Source organism: Triticum urartu, chromosome 2A (assembly GCF_056163025.1).
Source record: "Triticum urartu cultivar PI428250 chromosome 2A, HENAU_Tu73, whole genome shotgun sequence".
NCBI classification, from domain to species: domain Eukaryota; kingdom Viridiplantae; phylum Streptophyta; class Magnoliopsida; order Poales; family Poaceae; genus Triticum; species Triticum urartu.
The window spans coordinates 502,873,070-502,882,511 of record NC_141874.1 but is presented as its reverse complement, the minus strand read 5'-3'; the positions used below and the strand labels follow the sequence as shown (position 1 = coordinate 502,882,511).

At 45.7% G+C, this 9,442-nt stretch overlaps 1 protein-coding gene and 1 pseudogene across 4 annotated transcripts in view; both read right to left on the bottom strand.

Moving 5' to 3' along the window:
• LOC125538234 (putative helicase MAGATAMA 3) overlaps positions 1-2,627 on the bottom strand; it is a 28,790-nt gene extending 26,163 nt beyond the window's left edge. The window contains exons 1-2 of one of the 3 annotated variants that reach the window (XM_048701509.2): positions 2,491-2,625; positions 213-322 (exon numbers count right to left, since the gene is read on the bottom strand). Coding sequence is in view for 1 of the 3 variants with exons in the window: in XM_048701508.2 (XP_048557465.1) it covers positions 2,491-2,522 (32 nt within the window). In the remaining 2 variants the exon portion in view is untranslated. Of the gene's footprint in view, positions 1-212; positions 323-2,490 lie in introns of all 3 variants that reach the window. The other 2 variants (XM_048701510.2, XM_048701508.2) reach the window with 2 other exon arrangements.
• LOC147985638 (uncharacterized) lies at positions 2,524-3,421 on the bottom strand (annotated as a pseudogene). The gene is made up of 2 exons (XR_015616789.1): positions 2,790-3,421; positions 2,524-2,660 (listed from the first exon to the last, which is right to left on the bottom strand). The product of XR_015616789.1 is annotated as an uncharacterized LOC147985638 (transcript).
• Positions 3,422-9,442: the final 6,021 nt, after the last annotated feature.

Genomic DNA, 9,442 nt, shown 5'->3' with positions numbered 1-9,442 from the left:
CTGAATTCCAACCAGATCAATTTTCTATCAATTGCTCTGTAATACTCAACCAAGTTTATGCAAATGAAGATCAACCAGGTTTATCTTCAGTAAATAATGGTTTATTTTCAGTAAATAGTGCAAGCACAAACCAGGTTTATGCAAATGAAGGTCAACTAGGTTTATCTTCAGTAAATAATGGTTTATTTTCAGTAAATAGTGCGAGCACCAACCAGGTTTATGCAAATGAAGATCAAATTGATAACCAGGAGTAGCTGTCAATTGATTCGGTAATTTGCAGTAGATCAAACTGTAGTAGTTTATTTGCTTCATTGTAGTACATCTGTAGTTTAAATGAAATAGATTATTTGCAAAGTTAAAAAATAACAGTTCAGGAATATATCTTGTAACTAGTCAAAGATTCTTCTAACAACAAATAAACATATCTAAATTTGCTAAAAGAATCAATCAATTTTAGTGCACAATCAATCAATTTATTTTGGAAACAAGCAATATGATTCCACCAGATTCCTCAAGACTAACTAGGGTATGTTTTGATGATTAGTTAAATAAGAAGATCATATTGGCCTTTGCACTATCCATTATCTCCATTAGTGATTCTACTGAAAATATCCAATACCACTGTTTATCTCACCATTGATGGGGCAAGGTTACTCCTTTAGAGAAGAAAATGATTGATAAAGAAATGCTTCTATATATTCAGATTATATATAGAAGGTCTATAGTACTTACATGAACCAATGATTGATAAAGAAAATGCTACCACATGTCCACACAAATTCAGTATCCACATGTCCACAAATTCAGTGTTAACACAAATTCATTATTCAGTGCTACCACATGTCCACACGATGGCATCAGGATGACTGATAAAGAAATGCACAAAACTACATTAATACCATATCCTGCATGTTTCAGTTTTGACAGTAAATTTTTTTATTAAATTTTCCTTTACTTGCTCTGAATCTAAATAACACTAAAGTTTTCTTTATCAATCATAACAGTAAAGTTTATCTTGCTCAAATCTAGTCTGAATTTACAAAACACTACACTATATAACTTGCAATTTTCAGTACACCATTGTGAGCAAACCTACAAATATACTCGCAAGCTCAAGATAGCTCCCAAGCTCAAGCTCAAGATAGGCTAAAGAAGCTCCAGCGGAGTACACTGCATTCAGTGATCTTGCTAAAGAAGCTCTCAAGCCCAAGCTCAACATAGGCTAAATTTGACAGCTACTGTACTCAAAAGAAGCATTTTGGATTATCACAGCAAAAGAAGCATTTTATGCAGTCTGAAGCATTTTGGATTATCACAGCAAAAGAAGCATTTTATGCAGTCTGAAGCATTTTGGATTATCACTAGAAACTGAATCTAGTAGTCTGAAGCATTTTGGATTATCACAACAACAAAAAACTTAATCATGTTTGATGCACATCGATGCAGCACCCCAAAGTCCCAAACATAAGCAGCAGCAGATCGGTATGCATTGTTTGATTAAGCAGCAACAATAACAAGGGGGCATCCCGGTGCATGTAGCTGCCGCTTGCGCAGGGTCCGGGAAAGGGTCCGACCACAGTAGCAATAACTCAACAAATTAAACAAAAAGGAAGTTTCATATCGGTATGCATTGGAAGGAGAATGCTAGAACACGTAGATGTATCGGCTAGAGCACAATGTGTGTGAAAATACAAGCTTCTGAAATTTGTTACAGAAATTTTCCTACTAAAAAGATAACTGAATTTTGTGTACTGGAAGTTTACAGTGAAGTTTTAGTAACTACAGTAACTGAATTTACAATAAGATTTCTCACTCCATTACACTGCTATTAACTGTATTATTCTGCTGTTAACAATCATAATTGACACTATATTATTCAGTCAAGTTGATGTTCAGAACCTGTCATTTTCTTCCAAAACCTGTCAATTTCTGTCAGGTTTTGATCTGTCAAGTTGATGTCAAACTTGACACATAAATAAAATTTGACATCAATGAAATTTAGATAGTGAATACAGTTTGGACAGTACTCCACTGTCATATTTTCAGTGACTAAAATTCAATTTTGACAAATTGAAGCCTACTCTATTCCACTCCTAAATTCTAAGCTTGAGTCAAGCAGGGGATACTAAATGGTGGATGAGGCAACAAATTACACTTCAGTAAGAAACACTTTGATCATCATAAATACTCCAAATATTGTTATACATTTTTAATGGTAATTTCACCCATAGTAACATTTCCAGGTGTATGAACAACTATTTCAGTCAAGCATACTGTATGTTCATCTCAAGCATATGTTTAGGCAAATTTACAGTTATACAGTCAAGCATACTGTATGTTCATCTCAAGCTAACAGTAGTTGAACATTGGAGATCAAAACATACTGTATGCCCAATGCTATTTCAATGTGTGGTTGCTCTCTCAAATTCCATGGCTAACAGTAGTTGTAAAATCACCAAGGGCGCATCTGTACTCGTCTAGCAAGCTCACCTGAGATCAACAGAAGCAGCATCTGTACTCATACTCCATTCCTCTGCACCAAGTCCTCCAATCGCTGCACAATCCAAGGAGACAAGAACAAAACCAGCTCAACTGCTTGCTTCACCAAACAGTGTTTGAGCTAGCCTTCTTCCTGGTGCACATGGTTCGAGCTGGCCCTACTGAATACAGCAATGTAGAGAGCATCAAGAAAAATGAACTTCAGTCCATGAAAGTGCAGAGTTTAAGCTCTATGCAGCAAATGAAAGCAGCAATACAAGGGTCTGGGCCGACTAAAGTACACATTCGACCTCTCTTGCTCGATGGTCTCAACAGGGGTGGGCAGGAGCGCGAGCCTCCAGAGCGCTGCGGCATCGCGCACCTCCTTGAGCACCTCTCGCACCATGACCAGCCGGCCCGCGGTGGATGCGAGCGAGATGATGGCGTTGGCATCGACGACGGGTGGACGGGGGCAGGCCGGTCGAGTTGGCGCAGCTGGACACGACCTGGCTCACCGCCTGCGTGGACGACTCCTTGGCCACCGTCTCCCGGCGCGCCATCATGGCCGCGCCCCACGCCACGGGTGCTGGGGCGGCGGCGCCGGGGGGAGGCGGGGGCAGAAGGCCGCGTCGCCGACCGCCGGGCCGAGGGCCGGCCACGCTTCTTCCATCAACGCTAGGAGGGACGGGGTGGGCGCGAGCAGGAGACGCGGCGGGAGGAAGAAGAAACGATTTTTGGGGAGAAAGAGGAGAGATTCGGGAGGCAGGCAAGGTAGGCAGGGATTCTGCGTGAGGTAGAAGGGAGCGGCGGAAGAGGCAGTAGCGGCAGCGGTGGAGGACGCACAGGAGAGCAGGAGAGTAGCGCGGCGCAGGGCAGCTCCGACGTGCATGCACCTGTGTCGGAGCGGCGGAGTGTTGACCGGAGAAGGCGAGGAGTGCGGGTTATGTCGGGAATTTGGGGAGGATTTTTTTGCAAAAACATCACGAAGACAACTTTTCCCGGATGGAGGGAGTACACAATAATATGACGTATATCCAAAATACTTCTGTCGACCTTGCCAGCCTTCTCATCTACCAAGTATCTAGGGTAGTTCTGCTTCAGTGACCGTTCCCCTCATTATGGAAGCACTTAGTCTCGGGTTTGGTTCAACCTTTGGTTTCTTCACTAGAGCAGTCTCATGAAGTATCCCTTCTTTCCCTTGCCCTTCTTGAAACTAGTGGTTTAACCATCAACAATTGATGATCCTACTTGATTTCTACTTTCGCGGTGTCAAACATCATGAGTTGCTCAAGGATCATCATGTCTATCCCTGATATGTTATAATTCATCACGAAGCTCCAATAGCTTGGTGGCATTGACTATGGAGAACCATCACTATCTCATCTGGAAGATTAACTCCCACTCGATTCAAGCGATTGCAGTACTCAGACAATCTGAGCACATGCTCAACGATTGAGTTTTTCTCCCTTAGTTTGCAGGCTTAAGAAACTTGTCAGAGGTCTCATACCTCTTGACGTGGGCACTAGTCTGAAATTCCAATTTCAGTCTTTGGAACATCTCATATGTTCTGCGACGTTTCAAAAACGTCTTTGGCGCCACAATTCTAAACCGTTAGTATTACGTACTGAACTATCATGTAGTCATCAAAACGTGTATGTCAGATGTTTCCCAACATCTACAGACGATGCTCGAGGTTCAACACACTGAGCGGTGCATTAAGGACATAACCCTTCTATGCAGCAATGAGGACAATCCTCAGTTCACGGACCCAGTCCGCATAATTGCTACTGTCAACTCTCAACTAAATTTTCTCTAGGAACATATCTAAAACAGTAGAACCAAAGCATGAGCTACGACATAATTTGCAAAGACCTTTTGACTATGTTCATGATAATTAAGTTCATCTAATCAAATTATTCAATGAACCCCCACTTAGATAGACATCCCTCTAGTCATCTAAGTGATACATGATCCGAGTCAACTAGGCCGTGTCCGATCATCACGTGAGACGCACTAGTCATCATCGGTGAACATCTTCATGTTGATCGTATCCACTATACGACTCATGTTCGACCTTTCGGTCTTCCATATTCCGAGACCATGTCTGTACATGCTAGGCTCGTCAAGTTAACCTATGTGTATTGCGTGTGTAAATCTGGCTTACACCCGTTGTATGCGAACGTTAGAACCTATCACACCCGATCATCACGTGGTGCTTCGGAACAACGGACCTTAGCAATGGTGCACAGTTAGGGGGAACACTTTCTTGAAATTATTGCGAGGGATCATCTTATTTATGCTACCATCGTTCTAAGCAAATAAGATGTAAACATGACAAACATCACATGCAAATCATAAAGTGACATGATATGGCCAATATCATCTTGCGCCTTTGATCTCCATCTTCGAGGCGCGGCATGAACATCATCGTCACCGGCATGACACCATGATCTCCATCATCGTGTCTTCATGAAGTTGCCTCGCCAACTATTACTTCTACTACTATGGCTAACAGTTAGCAATAAAGTAAAGTAATTACATGGCGTTTTCATTGACACGCAGGTCATAAATAAATTAAGACAACTCCTATGGCTCCTGCCGGTTGTCATACTCATCGACATGCAAGTCGTGATTCCTATTACAAGAACATGATCAATCTCATACATCACATATATCATTCATCACATCCTTTTGGCCATATCACATCACATAGCATACCCTGCAAAAACAAGTTACACGTCCTCTAATTGTTGTTGCATGTTTTACGTGGCTGCTATGGGTTTCTAGCAAGAACGTTTCTTACCTACGCAAAATCACAACGGTGATATGCCAATTGCTATTTACTCTTCACAAGGACCCTTTTCATCGAATCTGGTCCGACTAAAGTGGGAGAGACAGACACCCACCAGCCACCTTATGCATCAAGTGCAGGTCAGTCGGTGGAACCTGTCTCACGTAAGTGTACGTGTAAGGTTGGTCCGGGCCGCTTCATCCCACAATGCCGCCGAATAAAGATAAGACTAGTAACGGCAAGCAAATTGAACAAATCATCACCCACAACTACTTTGTGTTCTACTCGTGCATAGAATCTACGCATAGACCTAGCTGATGATGCCACTGTTGGGGATCGTAGCAGAAATTTAAAATTTTCTACGCATCACCAAGATCAATCTATGGAGTAATCTAGCAACGAGGGGAAGGGGAGTGCATCTACATACCCTTGTAGATCGCTAAGCGGAAGCGTTACTAGAACGCGGATGAGGTAGTCGTACTCGTAGCGATTCAGATCGCGGTCGATTCCGATCTAAGCGTCGAACAACGGCGCCTCCGCGTTCAACACACGTGCAGCCCGGTGACGTCTCCCATGCCTTGATCCACCAAGGAGAGAGGGAGAGGTTGGGGAAGACTCCGTCCAGCAGCAGCACGATGGCGTGGTGGTGGTGGAGGAGCGCGGTACTCCAGCAGGGCTTCGCCAAGCACTATGAGAGACGAGGAGGGAGAGAGGTAGGGCTGCACCTTGGGAGAGAGAGACTCGTGTGTTGTGCAGCCCCAAAACCTCCACTATATATAGGGGCAAGGGTAAGGGGAGGCGCCCTAGGGTTTCCCCTAGGGGGGGGGGTGGCCAGGGCAGATGGGATCTCCCCCTTGGGTGACTTGGCCCCCAAGCCAGGAGGTGGGAACCCTAGATGGGGCGCCCCAAACCCCCTGGTCACGTGGGAATAGGTGAGGGGGGTGCACAGCCCCTTAGTGGGCTGGTTTTCCCCCTTCCCTCAGCCCATGAAGCCCCCCTAACACTTGCCGGGGATCCCGAAACACCTTTCGGTCATGCTGGTCATCACCCGGTACCTCCGGAACACTTCCGGACTCCAAAACCCTTCGTCCAATATATCAATCTTCACCTCCGGACCATTCTGGAACTCCTCGTGACGTCCGGGATCTCATCTGGGACTCCGAACAACATTCGGTAACCGCGTACATACTTTCCCTATAACCCTAGCGTCATCGAACCTTAAGTGTGTAGACCCTACGGGCTCGGGAATAATGCAGACATGATCGAGACATCTCTCTGGTCAATAACCAACAGCGGGATCTGGATACCCATGTTGGCTCCCACATGTTCCACGATGATGTCATCGGATGAACCACGATGTCAACGATTCAGTCAATCCCGTATACAATTCCCTTTGTCTACCGGTATAGTACTTGCCCGAGATTCGATCGTCGGTATCCCGATACCTTGTTCAATATCGTTACCGGCAAGTCTCTTTACTCGTTTCGTAACACATCATCTCGTGATCAACTCCTTGGTCACATTGTGCACATTATGATGATGTCCTACCGAGTGGGCCTAGAGATACCTCTCCGTTTACACGGAGTGACAAATCCCAGTCTCGATTCGTGCCAACCCAACAGACACTTTCGGAGATACCCGTAGTGCACCTTTATAGCCACCCAGTTACGTTGTGGCGTTTGGTACACCCAAAGCATTCCTACGGTATCCGGGAGTTGCACAATCTCATGGTCTAAGGAAATGATACTTGACATTAGAAAAGCTTTAGCAAACGAACTATATGATCTTGTGCTAGGCTTAGGATTGGGTCTTGTCCATCACATCATTCTCCTAATGATGTGATCCCGTTATCAATGACATCCAATGTCCATGGTCAGGAAACCATGACCATCTATTGATCAACGAGCTAGTCAACTAGAGGCTTACTAGGGACATGTTGTGGTCTATGTATTCACACATGTATTACGGTTTCCGGTTAATACAATTACAACATGAACAATAGACAATTATCATGAACAAGGAAATACAACAATAACCATTTTATTATTGCCTCTAGGGCATATTTCCAACACTTCGAAGGACCCAAAACTGGGATAAAGAGTGATCAGGTTTATCCCGAACACCCCCGTACTTCCTATGTGGGGGCAGAAGCCGACGACTGGCCAACTCTCAAGATTAATATATATATAAAACGGCCGCAGGAGGATAAACTTTATATAACAGGCAATAAATGATAGAAATGACCTTGTTCAACATTACAAAGGACAACATGATTGTATTCATGGAAATATAACATCCTTGGTGCATTGCTCTGCCGCTAGGCAGGATCCTTTTAGGACACTTTCATAATATAATTCGGGCTTGCGGTGCTCCTTCCCCTCTAGTGGTCCCTCGGTCATCAGCTTTTCAGAATCCATCTTCCCCCAGTGCACCTTTGCGCGGGCGAAGGCCATTCGAGCACACTCTATGCAGACCGACCGCTTGATGATGTCAAGTCGAGGGCAGGCACTCACAAGCCGCTTCACGAGCCCGAAGTAGATGCCTGGAATCGGCTCGTCATGCCATAGTCGGATAATTAAATCCTTCATGGCTAGTTCGGCCGCCTTATGCAGTTCGATCAACTGTTTCAATTGGTCAGCAAAAGGCACCAGATAATTGGGCGCCAGATATTGCGACCAGAAGAGCTTATCCATAGTGTTCCCTTCTTCGGCTCGGTAGAATTGGGCGGCATCCGATATGCGGCGGGGCAGTCCTGCAAATACCCCTGGAGAAATCCGAACTCAAAATTAGAAACATGATTTTCTCCTCATATACTTGCTTTACATGAAAAAAGCCTTACCCGCCACGATCGTCCTCGCCTCTTGGATCTCCAGCAGGGCACCTTGGGTTTCCCCCTGGGCATTGCATGCAGCCTGATGAGCCCTGGCGAGTTTGGATTCTTTCTCCGTTAAACTCTGCTCCAAGGTCTCGCATTTCTTCACGGACTTTTGAAGCTCCTTCTCAACTTGAATAACCCTGGCCTCGTGCTTCTCACGAAGAGCCTGCTCTGCAGCTGCCTTTTCCTCGGCCTCGGCAACAGCCTTCCTCAGAACCTCGACTTCGGTCATCGCCCCTGGCACAAATGATGAAACATCTTTTATCATACTGAGAATTTGTTCGCAATAAACGTGAACAAGGCCGGCGCATACCTTGTTTATCTTCCAATTGCCTTTTCAACCGACCAAGTTCTTCTTCGGCCCGCTCTAGACTTTGATTCAATCCGGAGACCTCCGTAGCATGAGAGGCAGCAGCCGCCGTAGACGCCTGCTTATAAAAGAAGAGAGATAAATGTCATCAAATGAGTCTTCCTGCAAAAATAAAATTTATCCTCTGTCCGGTCCTTCCTTGCACCGAACAGTGTATCAGGGGCTACTATCCATACTCTGACACTCTCTAAAACCTCATAAAACATACCTCAAAGCCTTTTATAAGGCTGATACAGGCTTCATTCAGTCCACTCTCAGCAGACTGAATCTCCTTAATCACCGCACCCATCAGGGCACGGTGCTCATCGACGATGGAGGCGCTCTCTAGCGCCGCCAACAAAACATCCGGCACCTCTGGTTGGACAGAGATTGCCGGTGGAACAGGCACGCCCCCTCAAGCCGAGGGAGGCCGCCTGCTTGATTCTGGAGCCGTATTGGTCTCCAGAATTGCATCCGGCTAGAAGCCGAATTCAAGATGGCTCCCGCCGTCGACCCCCATGTCTCCGGCCCCAGAAGTTTGACCTCCAGGCGCCACTTTCACGATCCCTTCCCCCCTTCTTGGCCGGGGTCTTTCTGGGACGAAGCCTCATTATTATTCACATATTTGGGGGAAGGGGCCTTCGGGGGCGTCCCGCTCTCCATAGCATACGAACTCAGCAAATCCTATGATGAGGATCGTTCGGTGCGAGACCTAGCCGGACTACAAAAAATACGTAGCTCAGGTTAAAATATTATGCCATGATGAGTCTGGACGCATAAACGTGTTAGGGTTTTACACTCACGAGTTCACCAGGGGCTGGGCCCTGGGATCCCACGCAGGTCTGCTATCGGTGGCGACAGTGGGCTCTTCTGGAAGAGGAGCTTTTCCCCTTTTAGGCGACTCGGCCTCCAAGTGTATGGAGGCCGCCCTCTTGTTTCTTCCCCCCGC